The 24203-nt window shown below is 43.5% G+C and overlaps 1 protein-coding gene across 3 annotated transcripts in view; it reads left to right on the top strand.

Moving 5' to 3' along the window:
- FREM1 (FRAS1 related extracellular matrix 1) overlaps positions 1-24203 on the top strand; it is a 326722-nt gene that overhangs the window by 79016 nt on the left and 223503 nt on the right. For 2 of the 3 annotated variants that reach the window (XM_063914068.1, XM_063914069.1), the window contains exons 13-18: positions 3553-3761; positions 4539-4632; positions 6945-7197; positions 7500-7697; positions 11151-11336; positions 12077-12273. In XM_063914068.1, the coding sequence (XP_063770138.1) occupies positions 3553-3761; positions 4539-4632; positions 6945-7197; positions 7500-7697; positions 11151-11336; positions 12077-12273 (1137 nt within the window). Of the gene's footprint in view, positions 1-3552; positions 3762-4538; positions 4633-6944; positions 7198-7499; positions 7698-11150; positions 11337-12076; positions 12274-24203 lie in introns of those variants that run through there. The other variant, XM_063914070.1, reaches the window with a different exon arrangement.

Genomic DNA, 24203 nt, shown 5'->3' with positions numbered 1-24203 from the left:
ATAATAGATGGCTGTATATAAAGAATCCTATCAGTTTTCTTTTTAGAGATTTTAGTATGTATTTGATTGGACTTAATATCTTAATATATACAAAAAAAAAATTAAAAGAAAATAAACAATATCAAATTAAAATGTATACTGAAATAATTTGTATTTAAAAATTAAAAGATTTGTCCTATCACCAAATTAAAAGAAAAAAAGTAATCTATGAACTGATACCAGGTAACCTTTGCTTGCATTAACCAGGAAACCTTACCTGCCCCCTTATCTAACTGAGGCAAGATGTATTGAAGCTCCCAGTAGGCCATAAATAAATTGTTATACAGTAGCTGAAGTTTTAAGGAAAAATCAGTTTTCTTTATACTAATGGCTGCAAACATACTAAAACAGTGCCACCAATCTGCCCAGATTTACTGTTATGCAGATTCATAACTAGAAATGGTGATTATGTAATTTTTTTCTTGTACAATTACATATGCTTATGTCATTTTAACATCACCATGGATGTACATGGACTGTTAAAAGCAAGAAGCTAATATGTATCCTTTTCTTAGCTGATGTAAGTTTATGCTACACTGCAAGAAAAGGAAACTACTGTAAGGTGCTTTGCACTATGGGATGGGTATGGGACTCAGGGTCGACAGTGTCTGGGTCGACACACCGGTCGACACCTATTGGCTGACAGTGACTAGGTCGACATGAAGAAAGTCGATATGGAAAAAGGTTGACATGAGTTTTTTATGGGGGTTTTTGTGTTGTTTTCTTGGTAAAGTGACCGGGAACCCCATTAGTGCACCGTGTCCCCTCGCTTCGCTTGCCATGCTTCGGGCAAGGTGCCTCGCTGCGCTCGGCACAGGTTACCATTCCCAATTGTAGTCCACATGGATTGTAAAGTATGAAAAAGTTAAAAAAATGTAAAAAGTGAAAAACTCATGTCAACCTTTTTCCATGTCGACCAAGTTCATGTCGACCTGATGGCCGTGTCGACCTATTTCCGGTGTCGACCTATTTCCTGTGTCGACCTACTCAATGTCGACATAATGTGTGTCAACCTAGAGTCCAGATACCCTGTGGGATGCAGAAGAAGGTGAGGAATCTCAAAAAATCCTATTATAACATTACACTGCACACTTTATTTTATGTTTACACTGTAAAGCATGTCATACACTGTCACATAAGCATATTTTTTTAGCAGTGTACTGTACCTTTCTTGTTACTCCTTCTGTACTCCCTTAGCAAAGTGGGACTAAGATTTGCAGCACTCACTGGTTAAATAAAAGTGGTAGATGTTTTATAGCAAACATATTTTATATCCATAATATTCAGTAAGCTATAATACTTTGTATTTCATTTTCTTGTGACAAACATGTTATAATTGACCACCTAACCTTTTGGTCCTGAAATGGAAATTTAACATTCTAAAGAATGTTAAACACATGTACAATGATATTATCAATTGCACTGGGTTTATTCATGCTTTCCAAATCAAGTCCCCCCCCCCACCATCCCCAGTGGACCCACTGCAAAACAGTCCACATAGAATTGTATGGGATGCTATGTACTGGTATATAGCAAACTCATGATAGAGACGCTTTCCGGACATTGGCCCTCATTCCGAGTTGATCGCTCGCTAGCTACTTTTAGCAGCCGTGCAAACGCATAGTCACCGCCCGCGGGGGAGTGTGAACGCCTGTGCAGCCGGTCGGTACAAAAACATTTTGTGCAAAACAAGTCCAGCCCTGTAGTTTCTTATTCTGTGCGATGATTGCTGCAACGAATGTCCCGGAATTGACATCAGATACCTGCCCTGCAAACGCCTGGACACGCCTGCGTTTTTGCAAACACACCCAGAGCGATCAACTCGGAATGACCCCCTTTATGTACTATAGATGGCATTGCCTGTAGAAGCCTATTGACTTCTTTCTATAGAATTCCCTGGAGAGAGAGCCAAAAGATGCTTATCTGTCCCCTTGATGACTGCACATGTGCCAGCTGCTGGCCATCCATGCCCAGTAGGACTTTGGGGACATAAATCTAGAAGTCTTATCATTGCAAGGGACAGCTCTTATTGGAAGATGCATACCGGCCATCACAGTTGCCAGTGTGCAGGTGAAAGAAGGCAGGATGCATCGTAACTTTCTGCCAAAAATGTATACTTCCAGCGCTATGCCATTCAGAAAGCACACAACGTGATATAGGGGGTTATTCAGAGTCAGTAGCAGTTTTGTAAAATAGCAAAAACTGCTACTGATAAGATCGCATGCTGGGGGCAGCCCAGCGCAGGGAAGGCTGGCCATCATGTGTAGCGTCACCCAGTGATGCGATCGAAATTGAATTGCGATCGCATCATAGAAACCATGAAATAGCAATAGACCCCCTGCATATGCGGCCCGGCACTATGTTTCCAGTTGTAAAAGATGCAGGTGACATATCCGCCTGCCCTGAAAATGGTCATGACACACCTGCGTTTCCTGCACCACTCCCCATCAACACTGTGTTGCCACACCGGAACGCCTGCTGCCCGTTAGTCACAATGGGATCACATCCTTCCAGGATGCGATATCATTGTGAAGGGTTGCGCATGCATAATGTGACCGCTGAGCATGCGTAGACAGAAGAAGAATCATCCATTTCCAGAATCGGTTAATAGCATCTACCTCTAAATAACCCTCATAATCCTGAGTTCCTGGAAGAGAAATTACCGGTTCCAATCCTACTTGAGAATCTAGGGGGTAATTCAGAGTTGATTGCAGCAGCAAATTTGTTAGCAGTTGGGCAAAACCATGTGCACTGCAGGAGGGGCAGATATAACATGTGCAGAGAGAGTTAGATTTGGGTGGGGTGTGTTCAAACTGAAATCTAAATTGCAGTGTAAAATTAAAGAAGCCAGTATTTACCCTGCACAGAAACAAAATAAACCACCCAAATCTAACTCTCTCTGCAAATGTTATATCTGCACCCACTGCAGTGCACATGGTTTTGCCCAACTGCTAACAAATTTGCTGCTGCGATAAACTCTGAATTATCCCCCCCCCCCGAACACATATTTAACAATTATCAGTAAATTTATTGACAGCCAGTAAAACAGCAGCACATTTTATTTAAAAAAAATCTTTTAAATATTAAACTCCATATGTACGTACCTTACTGAATATTTGAGATAAATATAAATATGCAAATCCCTTTTTTGAGTTTCTTGATCCACATTCTTCCTTACATGCGCCATTACTTTCATCACTTTTGGAGAAAGTTTGATATAATGTAATAATGTGTCAGTTCTATAATGTTATCATTAAAAAACAATGACGCATTGGTATCTTTGCTGATAAATGACCAGATGTAAACTGCACTGTCAGCAGCAAACAGATTTCAGACCAGGAGAAAGGAACCATATACCAGTGACGCAGAATTTAATTACTTTATTTAATGTTTATGGACAGGCAAGAACCATCGATGTAGGCTGCCAAATTGTGCTTTGAAGCAGTTTGTTGATTTGCAAGTACATTTGGTTCTATAGAAGCATTAGAATAACTGAAAGCCTTTATTTGACAGGTATTGACGTATGAAATGAGGGTGGAAGAAGGTGGCTCTCAACAGCTGACAATGTATCATATTTCCGTCACTGACAAGGACACAAAACAAAGTCAGCTTGGAATCATTCTGCAGAGAGCACCGCTGCATGGCATAGTTCAGCTCGACGGAACACCAATGAATGAAGGAGAACAATTCAACTACCTAGACCTCAGCATGTTAAAAGTTAGGTTAGGATTGATGCAATAATTGTTTTATTATATGTCAAAGCTTTAAGATTTATAGTTATCTTAAATATACCACTAACCTCAGCGTTCTTGTTAGTAAAAAAAAATCAATTGTTTTGGTTACAATAAACATTAGATTTCACCTGGCTTTGATCAATGATATTGCTCAGACTGATCGTAATTTAATGTGGCTATGAGAAAAAGAAGGTTGTTCTCCATTTTATCCAACTTGTCATTGGCCAACCTGTTTGAGCAGGACCTATAAAACCTGCAATTACCAATTAAAAAAAGTAGGAGGTGTGCCTCTGCCAAATAAACCAACCCCAGTGCAAATCATGCTGGCAGTAAAAAAAAAAAGACATATAGGGGTGTATTCAATTCTTGTCACAAACTGCCGACTTGTCGGAAAGACGGCAGTTTCCGACTTTTTTAGGTCAGAAGGGGTTCCGACCTATTCAATGATGCCTCAGATTTTCCGACAAGCCGGGAATTCCGATTTGTCAGAAAGCACGCGGATCGGAGGCTTAAGCCGCCGATCCACGTGTTCTGTCGGAAACGCGGCCAAATCAGACAGGTTATAGCCCCGTTTCTGACAATGTCAATCCGACTTTAAAAAAAGTCGGGTTGGCATTGTCGGGAACGGCCAAATCCGACAGGATTTGGCCGCTCATTGAATACTTAGATGTCGGATCCTTTCCGTCAGAAAGGATACAACATCTATTGACTACACCCCTAAGACTACCAGGATCAGTAAGTTAATGTGCAATCTTGTTACCCAAGGTATCGACATGATGGCTCAGAGACCCTGCAGGATGACATTCAGTTCATAGCCACGGATGGTATCAATTTTGCTGAGTTTCTTCTAACAGTACAGGTTGGTGGAATTATAAAATTGTACAGTGATAGTGTAGTACAACATTGACCACAGACTAATGAGCGTAACATTCAATACATTATTGGGAAAGTTTTTGCTTTGTAAATATGGGAAATATGGGAATGTTAACTAATGTATTCACAGTTAAATCTCTGATCTCTATTAACTGAACCAGTGGTAGCCAACCCTGGTCCTCGAGAGCTACCAACAGTTCACGTTTTCCAGCTCACCTAGCAGGTGCACAGGTGTAGTCATTACTAACGGACACATTTTAAAAGATACACAGTTGGAGCTAATTACTTCACTTGTGATTCTGTGAGGAGACATGGAAAACATGAACTGTTGTTAGCTCTCAAGGACCAGGGTTGGCTACCCCTGAACTGAACAATCTGGAGTGCTAAAATTCAACTGAATTGAAAAGTTTGGCGTGGTTGCCATGAAATGCAGATAACACTGTTTAGCATGAGGCTGAATTCCATAGGAAAATCAGTCCAGAAAAAAGAGGGCTTTCCACTATGAGAAACAAAAACCCTGTGCACTAGGGCCCTTCCAGACACCCATGCCCAGTGAGTTTTGGTGTAATAAACAGTTACATCTAAGAAAGCATATTTTTTTGTTAGGTGGCACTACGAGTCTCAGCAAATTGGCAGCCATAAACTACTTGGGTATGCTTTTATTTTATAAACTACTTGGGTATGCTTTTATTTTATAAACTACTTGGGTATGCTTAGGTATGCTTTTATTTAATTGAAATCCATAAACTACTTGGGTATGCTTTTGTAGAGTCCCATAAATCAATACTGTTAAAAAAAATAAAAAATACAAGCATAGTGAAAAATATATTTTATTTAATATTCTCCCAAATCCTCTTTTACCAGTGTATTAATTATCCAAATCCATTGTGGGGTACTATTCTGTACTGCAGCTGTTAGTCCAGCCTTGTGGGCTGTTGGTAATCATGCTGTATTGATGATGGGCCTTGCTTTATGTGGCAGCCCAGCGCTGTAGTACCAACCATCCTATTGTTAATCTGGCCCTGAGTAAATTGATAAAATGTATCACTATCAACAGATACAACTTTACTTGACTTATCCTTAAAAAACAGAGGTCCCAAAAGGGTGGGGAGTGGGTACAGATTACCCAGGCTCCAAGCTCTGTAGGGGCCAATAGCGGCTCTTGCCACGGGCAAACAGGCTTTTTGCCTGGGGCACCGCTACCCCGAGGGCGCTGCCACTGTGGCAAGAGCAACTACTCCTGACCCCCTCTCCCCGACTGCAGCAGGCGCCGTGGGCTGTGTGGGCGCCCGCTGCAGCCGGCGTCGCTGACTGATGCTAGAGGTCATAATTGACCCCTAGTGTCAGTGCAGCGCTGCTATGGGAGAGACGTCATGACGTCGTCTCTCCTATAGAGAGGAGATGGCAGTGGCCAGAGACAGCAGCAGCAGTGGCAGCGGTCCGGAAGCAGGAGCGGGGCTGGTAAGTATTTTTTTTGTTTTTCTTGTTTGCAAGCAGGGCTACTGCAGGGGGCACAACTACAGGGGGCACATACTGGGGGCACTACTACAGGAGGCACTGCAACAGGGGGAACAGCTACTGGGGGCACTACTACAGGGGGCACTGCTACAGGGGGAACAGCTACTTGGGGCAAATCTACTGGGGGCACTACTACAGGGGGCACTGCTACAGGGGGCACAGCTACTGGGGGCAAATCTACTGGGGGTACAGCTACTGGGGACACATCAACTGGGGGCACGGCTACAGGGCGGCACAAGTACAGGGGGATAACTGTGGCCATGCTGCTTCCTATGAAGAAGCCACGCTGCTTCCTATGAAGAAGCCACGCCCTGGGAACCACAAGGTCTAGAACTGGCCCTGGTAGGGGCCCAGTAGTGCAAGGGAGATGTAACCACCCCTGCAATGCCACGTTCAAGGGTTACACATTTTTGGTGTGCATACACAGCATACAATAGCATATCCTACTGAAATTTGTTATTATTTAAAAAAATATCTAGGGTGTGAAAATAACAGAAATACCACCTCCCTTCACAATTATCTCTTTTCCTTTAAAATCGCTCTGTAGTGGAGTATTTCAGACTTTGCAGGTTTTAAGAGTTACTATAAATTATTATGAGTCTGCTTAGTAATAAGCATCATGACTAAACATCATTTATTAATTTTTAACTAATGGAAAATAAATGTGACATAATAAATTGTTTTTGGGCTCTTATTACTATGGCTTGATTGCCTTTAAAGCCAACTGTCCTATACGATCCACAATAGCTGACTGCTCTCTAATCATTGTCATTTTTTTAGGTTTCCCCAGTAAACGATGAGCCCCCAGTTATGAAGGACAACCTTTTACCCATCATATATTGCCCAGAGGGGGAAGAAGTAGTCCTTTCAGCTGATTATATCTATGCCACTGATGCAGATAGCGAGGATGTGAAGTTGACCTTCATGATTGCTCGCCAGCCTCGTTGGGGCACTGTGCAGAAGGGTGGAATCACTATTGACCGATTCTCTCAAAAGGATATTTTGGAAGGATCTGTGATATACAGACATACTGGTAGGAACACAAAGAGTCACTAATGTTAATCATATCTTAGTTATTGATTGAACTTTTTATGTGCATCTGTAATTAGAAAGTATTCATATAAGAAAATAAACTTTAATGAAAAATTAAAAAAAAAATGAATTCAAAAAGAAAAAACAAATACTATGTAATGACTGAACGTTTGCTGAAAGCATACATTTGTTGTAGAAGTAAAATAGGCTTGAAGTTAATATAGAATCATTTGTGAGCCACCTGGTAAAATGTTGTAAAGAGTATGCCATGCTTGTAACAGCTGTTAATATTTCATTCTGCAGGTGGGGAGATTGGAATAAAGCCTTGCTTTGACATTTTAACACTTGTTATTTCTGATGCTGAATTGGATACGGATGTGCAAAACTGCTGTTTTAATGGACTACATAATCCTGTATTGCCAAATCACGACTCATTTCCTGTATATGATCTCAATATCACTGTTCTTCCAGTGAATAACCAGTCACCAACAATTACGATAGGTAAGAGGACTTCAATATAACTATAAATAATAAAAAGAACACCAATTTTGTTATTTATTACGCATAAGTTTACTTTCATTAGCAAGCTGTATACACGAGATATTGCTAATCACTGCCTGTTGGCCTAGAAGTAGGTCAATCTAGGGGCTATTACACCCTTATGTGAGAATCAGGGTGACTAGTACATTGGGTGTCAGCTGTGGGTACTGTCCTTAATTACAGTCACTAAATGCATATAAGAACTTTAATGAACCAGGGGTCACAGCGGCAGAGTCCTCATCTCACAGTGCAGCTCATACAGCACTCTAGTTAAATCTAGAAAACATAGCTACATGTATGTAAGACATATTTCATATCCCTATAAACTGGGTGTTTGGATGAGCTCCCCAGGGGTCTCAATAACTGCGTGAGAATAACGACTCTCTCATCTGACCTGATTTTGGTGGGACAGTCCCAAATGGATTCAATACAGATGTAGCCATCTGCGATTCGGCATGTTGCACCATAGCATGCTGCATGGCATGCCAGGCTGCTACTAAAGGAATAAATGGAGCAATCGCTGGCTGTGAATAGTTGCAGCTTGGCATGCCATGCATACTGCATCGCAGCAAAGATGAGCATGGCTACATCTGTATGTATTTTAAACTTTTAAACTGTTGGCAGTGAGAACAGGGACACTGTCAGATTGAACATGGCATGCCAACATGCTAACAATGAGATTTCAAGCAATCTAACAGTGACGTCCATACAACTTTACCTGATGCTTTACCATGATGTTTGAAGTTGTAAAGTCGACCCTGCTAAGATGCTGGAAATCACATTATTAGCATGCTGGCATGCTGTGTGTGACCTAACATTGTCCCCATTCTCATTGTTGACATTTCAAGTCTCAAACTGGCAATTACATCCCTCCCAAATATCTGCTTTTGAAAGAGGTGCAGTTTATGAGACAGTGGGTTGAGTTTCATTCCAAGGACTGTGTTTGGGGGCAGATTGGAACGTGGTTTGGGGGATATGCAGGGCTAATTTCATCACAATGTTAAATGTATAAATGTTGCAGTATACACTATATCTACTGTGGTATTATTTTTGCAAGCATATTTTTATATCAGTACTAGCTGAATACCCGTGCTTCACTATGGAATTTATGGCAATCTTTGTAAGGCAGCACCTCTGGGCTTCCCCGGATTGATGCTGTCAAAATGCTGGTGCTGAGGAGAATACTCCACCTCCTTCTCTGCCCCATCCCGCCTCTGATACTGCCCTGCTCAGTGCTGTAAATGCTGGGACGACAGGACAAGCTCCGCCCGCTGTATGTTAAATTTGTTAGGTTTGCAGGCTGACTCTATGTCAAAGGGCCCTAGGTCTCCTTGCTTAGCTTTGACACAACAGTATACCTCTGCCCCTACCGGTGTGTGCATCTGCCCTTATCCGTAGGTGACTCTGCTCCTATCCGTATGCCTATGCCCCTACCCGTGTGTGCCTCTGCCCCTATCCGTGTGTGCCTCTATCCTTACCTGTGGGTGCCTCTGCCCCTACCCGTGGGTGCCTCTGCCCCTACCAGTGGGTGCCTCTGCCCCTACCCATGGCTGCCTCTATCCTTACCTGTGGGTGCCTCTGCCCCTACCCTCTGCCCCTACCCGTGTGTGCCTCTGACCTTACACGTGGGTATCTCTGCCCCTACCCATGTATGCCTCTGTGTAAATTGCTTCATGCATTTCAGAATTATGCTGAAAACTATGGATTTTTACATGTCATAGCCTTCCCACCCCCACCCCTAGGGGCACTAGGGGTGTCTTACCCACACTGTATATTTGTCCAGATTGTAAGTCACATGTGTATCAAGTTTGGTGTAAATTTGTCCAGGCATTCCGGAGTTATGCCCGAAAACTATGCATTTTTACATGTCACCCCCTTCCCACCCCTACCCCCAGGGGTGCTAGGGGTATCTTACCCCGAGAGTATTTCATTTCAGAGTGTAAGTCATATGTGTACCAAGTTTGGTGTAAATTGCTCCAGGCATTCCCGAGTTATGCTGGAACACACACACACACACACACACACACACACACACACACACACACACACACACACACACACACACATCCATATATATATATATATATATATATATATATATTGTAACAGGAGACTTGCTAGAATGTGCTCTGCTACAAAATCCACCAACGACCGACTTGAGGCTTGTGCAAAAACAACAAATACCTTTTATTCAGGTAGCTCAAAAACAAAGATATACATAAAAGAAATATCACTGTCTTTAGTATAAACAACCAGGGAGGTTAGGCCCTTCCTCACTCCCTATTACTTAATAAGGAACCCTTCAGGTCCCGGCATCCTGATACTAGTGGCCCAGCCCTCCGGATCCCACTGTCCCTAGCAGGCCTATCACCTGGACACTAATTGCCTTCAGGAGCCATGACTCATGGGAGAGAATCTGCTTTAAACCCAGCACCCAGGTGCTGGCTGATGAAGCAGCTTCTTGGGCTAAGAAGCCTATAAGACCTGGTCTGGGCCAAATGGATGGGTACCTGGTCCATTCACACTTCCCATCTACCCCCAGGACCCTGTGTATAGCTTACAGGTGGCAAAGTAGCTCTCCTGCCACGATAGATAGATAGATAGATAGATAGATAGATAGATAGATAGATAGATAGATAGATAGCTAATGTCATTCCAATTTTGGCAACAAAAATGTTTTAATAATACAGTATACTGGTTAAAAACCCCATCTCTGCCAATTGCATAGGATTTACATCTATGAAGGTTTTACCGTTATTATTTTTTTTAGTTATGTCGCACCACCATACTCCGCAGCATCAGTCGCCACTCTACTAGTGCTTGTAGGCTGTAATATCTAGCACACAAACACACACACTATAATTAATTTCACAATAAGCCAAATAAAACCCATGTTCCCAGCGCTGTGATGTAGCAATGCTAACAATTGTGCTGTAATGCTGTTCACTCTTTCTACATCACTTTGCACTTTTTCTTATCCCACAGTGGTCAGCAACGCCCCCTACATATCTATTTAAACTGGCATGCTCTCTATTATACACTTGCTTTATAACGGATGCTATTTTACTGCCCATATCCATGACCTGACCCATTAAAACAGTCACAACTCAAAAGCATTTTCATAACACCACAGCCATACTTTGTGCTACTTTGTAAATAAGCACTGCTGACCGATCTTTTTTTGGAATACATTAGACAAAAATCTGAACATACGTTTTCACAAGCAATTGTGCAAAATTTGTGCCATTTTCTACAGACTGGGAGCATAAGCTTTACCTTATGTCCAGCAAATTGTGTTTGACAAGTTGTAAAAGCACACAAATATGTACACACGTTTAACTGCACTTTAGTACACATAGCAGACTACCAAAAGCCAACATTGTCTTACCACCTCTGAACTTGTTTCTTGAACAGGTGAAATATTTACTGTGGATGAGGGCAAGTCAAGCACACTAACAGTGAGCCACTTATTTGCTAACGACCCTGACACTGACAGTAACACCTTGCAATTTATACTGGTGTCTCCTCCTCAATACGGCTACATTGAAAATATCCTCCCATCTCCCGGGTTTGAGAAAAGTAACATGGGGATACGTATTGGTAAGTAAACACTGTTATAAATGATCATTCATACACTAGAGCAGGCAGCCTTTAAGCTCCTGTTGCCGAATGCCATTTCCCTCAATCCTCAGCAAGCTAACCAAAATAACCGGAGTACTGAAGGTTGCCTATCCCTGCTCTTTGCTGATAAGGAGCATTCATAAAACAAATAAAAGTCAATTTTTAATATGCATAGTTCCTTCTTAAATGATCACCATGATTTTACATATTTAATTGTTCCCATAATAGACTTTCCACAGCATGATGCGTTATTTTATAAAGCTACAATGGAATGTTGTTATCTTTCCAGAAATGCTGCCACCTTGTTTAAACATGGTACATTATGCAAAATATCTGTCAAAATGGAAAGGGTGGAAGGTTGATTTTAATTTTTTGTAGCTATGATGGTGAAAGTATGTATACAGTATACAGCTGATAGTATTGAAAAGCAAGTACTAAAATTGCCTGCAGCCTGGCTTATAGTAGTTGAGGTGCAAAGGAGATAACTGGCTTGCCTGCGGATGTGCATATACATAGTCAATCTCAATTGTGATGTTTATTACCCAAGGGCGACTCTTTATTTACATGCCTATATCCTTCTTCACAGATTCCTATTTTGCAGTCAGCAGAATAGAAAACTGTCTTAAAAATTGGTTCTTGCTTGGGTTAGACTTTCATCTGTTTTCTAAATATTTTTATTCGTTCTTGTAAAAAAAAAGTAAAATACTTCTGTTACCCAGATTCATTTCTACTGAAGGACATCATATCTCGTAACATAAACTATGTACAGTCAAGACATCATCGCCTAGAGCCAACTGCAGACCAGTTTACATTGTATGTCATCGATGGGAAATATCGCTCATTGGAGAAGCCATTTTACATATTAATTAACCCTACAAATGATGAAGTTCCAGAATTCATGGCCAGAAACATTACAGTAAGGAATGCTGGCAATGGAAGTGTTATCTAACAAAAATATTCTAAACACTCTAAATGAAGGAAAATGTGTTACCAGAATAATAGCATCATGTGTTTCTCTAACAGCATGCTGGCTCAATTACTATATTTTTTGGAGTAGCTCAAAGATGATTAACTTTGGCTTGCCCATACGAAAAGCTGTTACTGTGTCACGTCTTCCTCCATGTTGTGTGTTTTTTCACTCTGGTTTTCTCCAAATAATGATAATACGCTTCTGCATGTATTTTCATAATGTGTTGGCATAGCAATTTTTTTAATGTCAGTTAATAGGGGTTTGGTAATTAGCAGGAGGCAATCAAAGATGGAAAGCATTAACATTATAGGGTAAAAAATGATCTACATGGGATATGTTTATGCATTGAAAATACTCTCTTACGTATACTTATGATGGTATTGTTACAGACAGAGCGGGGAATGTAATAGAGTGCGAGAACCAGAAGTGCGGGACTTCATCTGAATTCTCACATTTTTTTAAAGCGCCAATTAGATACACAGCAAACCCATCTTATTTTGTTGTGTAACTGATTGCTTTAAAAAATATGTGAGAACTCAGATAAAGTCCTGCACTTCTGGTTCTCGCACTCTATTACATTCCCCCCAGAGTCTTCATTCATTCATGAGAGTAAGAGGACAGGTAATTATGTGTTACTGTATTATGGGGGTAATTCCAAGTTGATCGCAGCAGGAATTTTGTTAGCAGTTGGGCAAAACCATGTGCACTGCAGGGGAGGCAGATATAACATGTGCAGAGAGAGTTAGATTTGGTTGGGGTGTGTTCAATCTGCAATCTAAATTGCAGTGTAAAAATAAAGCAGCCAGTATTTACCCTGCACAGAAACAAAAAAACCCACCTAAATCTAACTCTTTCTGCACATGTTATATCTGCCTCCCCTGCAGTGCACATGGTTTTGCCCAACTGCTAACAAAGTTCCTGCTGCGATCAACTTGGAATTACCCCCTATATCTGAAAGTTTTTATTACATTGGTAGACTTATTATTACCCTTTATAGTATTAACGGGTTGGGTATGTGTGACCGGTGGTCAGGAGACTGCCGGTCACCATACCGACGTCGGGATCCTGGCTTTGAGATGCCCGGCGGGCGGGCAAGCACTACGAAGCCCCATGCGGTCTCGGTGGCGAGCTGCGCTCATCCACAGGTTCTATTTAGAGATGAGCGGGTTCGGTTTCTTTGAATCCGAACCCGCACGAACTTCACTTTTTTTTTCACGGGTCCGAGCGACTCGGATCTTCCCGCCTTGCTCGGTTAACCCGAGCGCGCCCGAACGTCATCATGACGCTGTCGGATTCTCGCGAGACTCGGATTCTATATAAGGAGCCGCGCGTCGCCGCCATTTTCACACGTGCATTGAGATTGATAGGGAGAGGACGTGGCTGGCGTCCTCTCCATTAGAATAGATTAGAAGAGAGAGAGAGAGAGAGAGATTGTGCAGACAGAGTTTACCACAGTGACCAGTGCAGTTGTTGTTAAGTTAACTTTTATTTAATATATCCGTTCTCTGCTATATCCGTTCTCTGCCTGAAAAAAACGATACACAGCAGTCACACAGTGTGACTCAGTCTGTGTGCACTCAGCTCAGCCCAGTGTGCTGCACATCAATGTATAAAAGCTTATAATAATTGTGGGGGAGACTGGGGAGCACTGCAGGTTGTTATAGCAGGAGCCAGGAGTACATAATATTATATTAATTTAAAATTAAACAGTGCACACTTTTGCTGCAGGAGTGCCACTGCCAGTGTGACTAGTGGTGACCAGTGCCTGACCACCAGTATAGTAGTATATTGTTGTATACTATCTCTTTATCAACCAGTCTATATTAGCAGCAGACACAGTACAGTGCGGTAGTTCACGGCTGTGGCTACCTCTGTGTCGGCAGTCGGCACTCGGCAGGCAGTCCGTCCATCCATAATTGTATAATTATATACCACCTAACCGTGGTATTTTTTTTTCTTTCTTTATACCGTCGTCATAGTCATACTAGTTGTTACGAGTATACTACTATCTCTTTATCAACCAGTGTACAGTGCGGTAGTTCACGGCTGTGGCTACCTCTGTGTCGGCAGTCGGCAGGCAGTCCGTCCATCCATAATTGTATTATTATAATATATACCACCTAACCGTGGTTTTTTTTTCATTCTTTATACCGTCATAGTGTCATACTAGTTGTTACGAGTATACTACTATCTCTTTATCAACCAGTGTACAGTGCGGTAGTTCACGGCTGTGGCTACCTCTGTGTCGGCAGTCGGCAGGCAGTCCGTCCATCCATAATTGTATTATAATATATACCACCTAACCGTGGTTTTTTTTTCATTCTTTATACCGTCATAGTGTCATACTAGTTGTTACGAGTATACTACTATCTCTTTATCAACCAGTGTACAGTGCGGTAGTTCACGGCTGTGGCTACCTCTGTGTCGGCAGTCGGCAGGCAGTCCGTCCATCCATAATTGTATTATAATATATACCACCTAACCGTGGTTTTTTTTTCATTCTTTATACCGTCATAGTCAGTCATACTAGTTGTTACGAGTATACTACTATCTCTTTATCAACCAGTGTACAGTGCGGTAGTTCACGGCTGTGGCTACCTCTGTGTCGGCACTCGGCAGGCAGTCCGTCCATCCATAATTGTATTATAATATATACCACCTAACCGTGGTTTTTTTTTCATTCTTTATACCGTCATAGTCAGTCATACTAGTTGTTACGAGTATACTACTATCTCTTTATCAACCAGTGTACAGTGCGGTAGTTCACGGCTGTGGCTACCTCTGTGTCGGAACTCGGCAGGCAGTCCGTCCATCCATAATTGTATTACAATATATACCACCTAACCGTGGTTTTTTTTTCATTCTTTATACCGTCATAGTCAGTCATACTAGTTGTTACGAGTATACTACTATCTCTTTATCAACCAGTGTACAGTGCGGTAGTTCACGGCTGTGGCTACCTCTGTGTCGGCACTCGGCAGGCAGTCCGTCCATCCATAATTGTATTACAATATATACCACCTAACCGTGGTTTTTTTATACCACCTAACCGTGGCAGTCCGTCCATAATTGTATACTAGTATCCAATCCATCCATCTCCATTGTTTACCTGAGGTGCCTTTTAGTTCTGCCTATAAAATATGGAGAACAAAAAAGTTGAGGTTCCAAAATTAGGGAAAGATCAAGATCCACTTCCACCTCGTGCTGAAGCTGCTGCCACTAGTCATGGCCGAGACGATGAAATGCCAGCAACGTCGTCTGCCAAGGCCGATGCCCAATGTCATAGTACAGAGCATGTCAAATCCAAAACACCAAATATCAGAAAAAAAAGGACTCCAAAACCTAAAATAAAATTGTCGGAGGAGAAGCGTAAACTTGCCAATATGCCATTTACCACACGGAGTGGCAAGGAACGGCTGAGGCCCTGGCCTATGTTCATGGCTAGTGGTTCAGCTTCACATGAGGATGGAAGCACTCAGCCTCTCGCTAGAAAACTGAAAAGACTCAAGCTGGCAAAAGCACCGCAAAGAACTGTGCGTTCTTTGAAATCCCAAATCCACAAGGAGAGTCCAATTGTGTCGGTTGCGATGCCTGACCTTCCCAACACTGGACGTGAAGAGCATGCGCCTTCCACTATTTGCATGCCCCCTGCAAGTGCTGGAAGGAGCACCCGCAGTCCAGTTCCTGATAGTCAGATTGAAGATGTCAGTGTTGAAGTACACCAGGATGAGGAGGATATGGGTGTTGCTGGCGCTGGGGAGGAAATTGACCAGAAGGATTCTGATGGTGAGGTGGTTTGTTTAAGTCAGGCACCCGGGGAGACACCTGTTGTCCGTGGGAGGAATATGGCCGTTGACATGCCAGGTGAAAATACCAAAAAAATCAGCTCTTCGGTGTGGAGGTATTTCACCAGAAATGCGGACAACAGGTGTCAAGCCGTGTGTTCCCTTTGTCAAGCTGTAATAAGTAGGGGTAAGGACGTTAACCACCTCGGAACATCCTCCCTTATACGTCACCTGCAGCGCATTCATAATAAGTCAGTGACAAGTTCAAAAACTTTGGGTGACAGCGGAAGCAGTCCACTGACCAGTAAATCCCTTCCTCTTGTAACCAAGCTCACGCAAACCACCCCACCAACTCCCTCAGTGTCAATTTCCTCCTTCCCCAGGAATGCCAATAGTCCTGCAGGCCATGTCACTGGCAAGTCTGACGAGTCCTCTCCTGCCTGGGATTCCTCCGATGCATCCTTGCGTGTAACGCCTACTGCTGCTGGCGCTGCTGTTGTTGCCGCTGGGAGTCGATGGTCATCCCAGAGGGGAAGTCGTAAGCCCACTTGTACTACTTCCAGTAAGCAATTGACTGTTCAACAGTCCTTTGCGAGGAAGATGAAATATCACAGCAGTCATCCTACTGCAAAGCGGATAACTGAGTCCTTGACAACTATGTTGGTGTTAGACGTGCGTCCGGTATCCGCCGTTAGTTCACAGGGAACTAGACAATTTATTGAGGCAGTGTGCCCCCGTTACCAAATACCATCTAGGTTCCACTTCTCTAGGCAGGCGATACCGAGAATGTACACGGACGTCAGAAAAAGACTCACCAGTGTCCTAAAAAATGCAGTTGTACCCAATGTCCACTTAACCACGGACATGTGGACAAGTGGAGCAGGGCAGGGTCAGGACTATATGACTGTGACAGCCCACTGGGTAGATGTATGGACTCCCGCCGCAAGAACAGCAGCGGCGGCACCAGTAGCAGCATCTCGCAAACGCCAACTCTTTCCTAGGCAGGCTACGCTTTGTATCACCGCTTTCCAGAATACGCACACAGCTGAAAACCTCTTACGGCAACTGAGGAAGATCATCGCGGAATGGCTTACCCCAATTGGACTCTCCTGTGGATTTGTGGCATCGGACAACGCCAGCAATATTGTGTGTGCATTAAATATGGGCAAATTCCAGCACGTCCCATGTTTTGCACATACCTTGAATTTGGTGGTGCAGAATTTTTTAAAAAACGACAGGGGCGTGCAAGAGATGCTGTCGGTGGCCAGAAAAATTGCGGGACACTTTCGGCGTACAGGCACCACGTACAGAAGACTGGAGCACCACCAAAAACTACTGAACCTGCCCTGCCATCATCTGAAGCAAGAAGTGGTAACGAGGTGGAATTCAACCCTCTATATGCTTCAGAGGTTGGAGGAGCAGCAAAAGGCCATTCAAGCCTATACAATTGAGCACGATATAGGAGATGGAATGCACCTGTCTCAAGTGCAGTGGAGAATGATTTCAACGTTGTGCAAGGTTCTGATGCCCTTTGAACTTGCCACACGTGAAGTCAGTTCAGACACTGCCAGCCTGAGTCAGGTCATTCCCCTCATCAGGCTTTTGCAGAAGAAGCTGGAGGCATTGAAGAAGGAGCTAACACGGAGCGATTCCGCTAGGCATGTGGGACTTGTGGATGCAGCCCTTAATTCGCTTAACAAGGATTCACGGGTGGTCAATCTGTTGAAATCAGAGCACTACATTTTGGCCACCGTGCTCGATCCTAGATTTAAAGCCTACCTTGGATCTCTCTTTCCGGCAGACACAGGTCTGCTGGGGTTGAAAGACCTGCTGGTGACAAAATTGTCAAGTCAAGCGGAACGCGACCTGTCAACATCTCCTCCTTCACATTCTCCCGCAACTGGGGGTGCGAGGAAAAGGCTCAGAATTCCGAGCCCACCCGCTGGCGGTGATGCAGGGCAGTCTGGAGCGACTGCTGATGCTGACATCTGGTCCGGACTGAAGGACCTGACAACGATTACGGACATGTCGTCTACTGTCACTGCATATGATTCTCTCAACATTGATAGAATGGTGGAGGATTATATGAGTGACCGCATCCAAGTAGGCACGTCACACAGTCCGTACTTATACTGGCAGGAAAAAGAGGCAATTTGGAGGCCCTTGCACAAACTGGCTTTATTCTACCTAAGTTGCCCTCCCACAAGTGTGTACTCCGAAAGAGTGTTTAGTGCCGCCGCTCACCTTGTCAGCAATCGGCGTACGAGGTTACATCCAGAAAATGTGGAGAAGATGATGTTCATTAAAATGAATTATAATCAATTCCTCCGCGGAGACATTGACCAGCAGCAATTGCCTCCACAAAGTACACAGGGAGCTGAGATGGTGGATTCCAGTGGGGACGAATTGATAATCTGTGAGGAGGGGGATGTACACGGTGATATATCGGAGGGTGAAGATGAGGTGGACATCTTGCCTCTGTAGAGCCAGTTTGTGCAAGGAGAGATTAATTGCTTCTTTTTTGGGGGGGGTCCAAACCAACCCGTCATATCAGTCACAGTCGTGTGGCAGACCCTGTCACTGAAATGATGGGTTGGTTAAAGTGTGCATGTCCTGTTTTGTTTATACAACATAAGGGTGGGTGGGAGGGCCCAAGGACAATTCCATCTTGCACCTCTTTTTTCTTTTCTTTTTCTTTGCATCATGTGCTGATTGGGGAGGGTTTTTTGGAAGGGACATCCTGCGTGACACTGCAGTGCCACTCCTAGATGGGCCCGGTGTTTGTGTCGGCCACTAGGGTCGCTAATCTTACTCACACAGCTACCTCATTGCGCCTCTTTTTTTCTTTGCGTCATGTGCTGTTTGGGGAGGGTTTTTTGGAAGGGACATCCTGCGTGACACTGCAGTGCCACTCCTAGATGTGCCCGGTGTTTGTGTCGGCCACTAGGGTCGCTAATCTTACTCACACAGTCAGCTACCTCATTGCGCCTCTTTTTTTCTTTGCGTCATGTGCTGTTTGGGGAGGGTTTTTTGGAAGGGCCATCCTGCGTGACACTGCAGTGCCACTCCTAGATGGGCCCGGTGTTTGTGTCGGCCACTAGGGTCGCTAATCTTACTCACACAGCTACCTCATTGCGCCTCTTTTTTTCTTTGCGTCATGTGCTGTTTGGGGAGGGTTTTTTGGAAGGGACATCCTGCGTGACACTGCAGTGCCACTCCTAGATGGGCCCGGTGTTTGTGTCGGCCACTAGGGTCGCTTATCTTACTCACACAGCGACCTCGGTGCAAATTTTAGGACTAAAAATAATATTGTGAGGTGTGAGGTATTCAGAATAGACTGAAAATGAGTGTAAATTATGGTTTTTGAGGTTAATAATACTTTGGGATCAAAATGACCCCCAAATTCTATGATTTAAGCTGTTTTTTAGTGTTTTTGGAAAAAAACACCCGAATCCAAAACACACCCGAATCCGACAAAAATAATTCGGTGAGGTTTTGCCAAAACGCGTTCGAACCCAAAACACGGCCGCGGAACCGAACACAAAACCAAAACACAAAACCCGAAAAATTTCAGGCGCTCATCTCTAGTTCTATTCCCACTCTATGGATGTCATGGACACCCATGAGTGGGAATAGTCCCTGTTAGTCGGTATGCCGACTATCGTGATTGTTAGGGGGCGGGATCCTAGCATCGGTATTGTGACCGGCGGACTCCTGACCAGCGGTCACACAATTACATCCCGTATTAACATATTGGCCCTCATTCCGAGTTGTTCGCTCGCTAGCTGCTTTTAGCAGCATTGCACACGCTAAGCCGCCGCCTACTGGGAGTGAATCTTAGCTTAGCAGAATTGCGAACGAAAGATTTGCATAATTGCGAATAGAAATTTCTTTGCAGTTTCTGAGTAGCTCAACACTTACTCTGCCACTGCGATCAGTTCAGTCCGTTTCGTTCCTGGTTTGACGTCACAAACACACCCAGCGTTCGCCCAGACACTCCCCCGTTTCTCCAGCCACTCCCGCGTTTTTCCCAGAAACGGCAGCGTTTTTCCCGCACACACCCATAAAACGGCCAGTTTCCGCCCAGAAACACCCACTTCCTGTCAATCACACTACGATCACCAGAACAAAGAAATTTCTTCGTTAAGCCGTGAGTAAAATACCTAACTTTTTGGCAAATTTACTTGGCACAGACGCACTGCGAACATTGCGCATGCGCAGTTTGCGACAAATCGCTCCGTTGCGAAAACCACTAATGAGCGAACAACTCGGAAATGAGGGCCATTATGTATCACTGTATATGAATGGTATCATGATGCAAATAAATAACATAATGACATGAAACATAAGGTGGACATGGCAAACAAGCTTACTAAGGCCTGGTACACATCAGCACGATGCAGTGGTACGGAGGTGCAACATACCATGCCATGCTGCCAAATACAGCATGGCATCATGCACAATATCTTCTGGATGGCTGTGCAGCATGGCTAACCAGACGATCTTGTGTACCACCGGCAGGAACGCACATTCGGGTGTGCACATCTGAACGATATGCCCGGAAATGTCATATGCCTCTTCTGGTTCAGAAGAAGACTTTTGCTTTAGTGTTGCATGGTTACCTGCCAGGTCAGAGTAGCTGTGTAGCATGATATTTTTCTTTAGCCTCATGCTTGCTGCTGGACTCATAAGAGTTGATGTTCATTTCATAGGATCATTTGCATGAATTCACTTTCTAAATACTTAGAAAATAAGAGCACACAAATGTAGCTATATAAAATCCTGTGCAATTTGGGAGCATTGATCCTTACAGCCGAAGAGATGGAAGTGGGGTGGGAAGAGTTCTCATGTAGGCAAAATTCTTGGAAAACCATGCACATTTTTGCAAATGTTACCTTTTAAGAGGTATATATTTTGAACTTGCTATATGGAATTGATAAAGACATGAATTGATAAAGACATATGCACTGATGATGATGATGATGATGATGATGGTGATGATGATGATGACGACTTGTAAAAAAAATAGCCCCTTATGCCTATGCTGACACTTTTTTGCTAGAATGTTTCTTTTGTGTAACTTACTTCCATTTTATATCCAACTCTGCAGATCTGTGCACCACATAGTGCTCAGAGTCACTGTCACTACCTGCTAGAGAGGAGGGGGCCCGGACAGAAACTGCTCACCCCCCTCTCTTAATAGGCCCCTGTCAGGGATAACTCCCTGAAATAGTAACAATCACCCTGACTCACTGAAGACTATAGCAATCTCCCTTATTGCAACTTACCCCCATTATTTAGCTGTTTATACTTGGAAAAATAAACATGCAAATGGGATAATTTCCCTGCATTGATTATAAGGCACAATGGTCTCTATGGCAACATGCATTTTCATATAATGTTTTCCATGACCAATTGAAAGTACTATATATATATATATATATATATATATATATACTATAAAATCTAAAAAGTTCACATTTATTGTAAAGTCTATCTCACAGTTTCCAGGAAGTGTCCAACGTTTCGGTCCACACCAGTACCTTTTTCAAGGTATACAGCAACAGAATCAATGGGTACAGCAGTGCAGCATGAGTCAAAGTAAGGTAGGAAACTGGAGCACCCACTGAACATGGTGTAATTTCCCTCACGGACGATGATGCAGATAAATTCTTATTTGACCAACTAGACTTCGATACACTCCCGGCTGAGACTCCGACTGATTTATACCATCAACTCCTCAGACTTAGGAGAAGGGAAATAGACCTTACCCTACACGGACAGTTCCTATCCGAATATCATAGGAAGAAACAGATACCCAGGGGTATCAGGGTCAACAATATACCGACATTAGGTAGAAATAACCCCACTTTCTGTAGTCTGTGGTGTGGTGTCCTGAATAAGTGCTCTCTGGACCTTATGCTTTTGGTTATAGAGGAGGTCGGTACCGAGTTGAAGAAAGTTAAAGCACAGATTAATATCTTCAACGAGACACACCTGGTCACCATTAGGAACGACAGGACCAACAACTTGATCGATAAATTGCAGACCCAGGTAGACACCTATAAAAAACGAGATTACTGCATTCAAATGCAGTAAACTCTCTACTGTTACGTCTGATTATCAAAACCATATGGTGTATAGGTGGCTGATTGGCGACTCTAGATCAAGTAGACCACAAAGGCCCTATAGAACACGCAGACCAGGGCATAGACAGCCTAATTTTTACGAAACTGCCTCTTCCGCATCGGCCTCTGAGACAGAATCCTCTGATAGCCGCCCACCACAAAGACCTTTTTTAGATCACACCGCCACCGCCAGCCGACCGCCAGCCGTAAACCGCGGAGAACGCACCCAAGGAAGGGGAGACACATGGCGCAAATGCAGAGACAAGAACCTGAATTAGTCTTTAACTTATCCAGTAAGACCCTAGATGAGGCCACATTAAAACTTCTTTCCAGAGGCCTCTCATTTGTCCCCACGACTCCCCATAGCCAGTTTGACACCACAGTCAATATATATAAATTTGGCCGTAAACTCAGACTACGGGAATATTTTCCCACAGATCTGGAGGGAGAGAGCACTCGTCTCCATAGGCCGTCCACATTCGATCCGACCTCCTCTAACCCTAGTATTAGGACCTTCACCCGGCTTGTTGAACATGATGCACTTATGCCCACCCCTAAAAAACGCTTTGATAACCTATCTAGTGCAGAACGTAAGGCTCTAACTGCGCAAAAAAAAGATACCAGCATTGTCATTAGGCCAGCTGATAAGGGTGGTGCGGTGGTAGTGCAGGATTGGGATGATTACAACACAGAAATAGTGAGACAGCTGACTGATGACTTGACCTATACCTGTCTCCAGAGCAACCCAATCCCTAATATAAAAACAAGGGTGGATGACCTACTACGTCTAGGGTTCCAATCACAACATATCGATAAACACACATATGAATTCTTGACTGTTGACTTTCCGGTGTGCCCCATTATGTACACCATCCCCAAGATCCATAAGACCCTCGTACACCCACCAGGCAGGCCAATCATTTCGGCCAGAAACTCGCTTCTACAACCACTGGCCATTTATATCGACACTTTTTTACAACATAGTACGACACATAGTACAACTCAGCAGTAGCTATGTGCGGGATACTTCAGATTTTCTCCAAAAATTGTCCACTTTACCTCCAGACTTGGACAACATTCTACTGGCGACAATGGATGTGTGTTCCCTATACACCATCATCCCCCATGAACAAGGCCTTCAAGCATTAGAAAGAGCACTATTACAACAACCACCCACCGGACCACCAATAGAATTCCTTTTGGAACTAGCAAATCTAGTCCTTAAACAAAATCATTTTTTGTATTGAGGAAAGTATTATCTACAACAGGCTATGGGATCGAATCTCGCACCGGCCTATGCGAACATATTTATGACCGAATATGAGCAATCGCACATCCTGCCTAAATATGGGACTCAGATACTATTCTATAAACGTTTTATAGATGACATTTTCTTAGTATGGAAAGGCTCCATGGAAACATTCAACCAGATGATCAGCTCTTTGAATGGACTCGAAAGCCCGGTAAAATTCACGTGTCAGAGTGACTCACGAAGCATCAATTTTTTGGACATAACTGTTACTCTGGAAGAGGGCCGCATTAGCACGAGTCTATACAGAAAACACACTGACAGAAACACTATGCTACTCTCTAGTAGTCAACATCCACCGGCCTTAAAAAATAACCTCCCAGTCTCACAATTCCTCAGAGTGATGCGGTATAATTCTGAAAATGAGTCCATGGAGAGCCAACTGTCTGAGATGACCACGCGATTCTTACAACGAGGCTACAAGAAGGAGATAATTGCAGGGTGCTTACTGAAAGCCAGGAAGAAGTTTGCTGGACCCATAACCAACACCCAGGGTACACCAGCGACGAACCGGATGGTGTTTACCACCACATATAGTAATCAATCCAATAATGTGACCAGATCAATCCGTAAACATTGGCCGATCCTTACAACAGACGACCATCTTAAACTGAAAAAAAGTGCTCCCCCTATGATGGCCTTCCGCAGAGCGTC

Source organism: Pseudophryne corroboree, chromosome 1 (genome assembly GCF_028390025.1).
Source record: "Pseudophryne corroboree isolate aPseCor3 chromosome 1, aPseCor3.hap2, whole genome shotgun sequence".
NCBI lineage: Eukaryota > Metazoa > Chordata > Amphibia > Anura > Myobatrachidae > Pseudophryne > Pseudophryne corroboree.
This window is presented reverse-complemented; position numbering and strand designations above follow the sequence as displayed.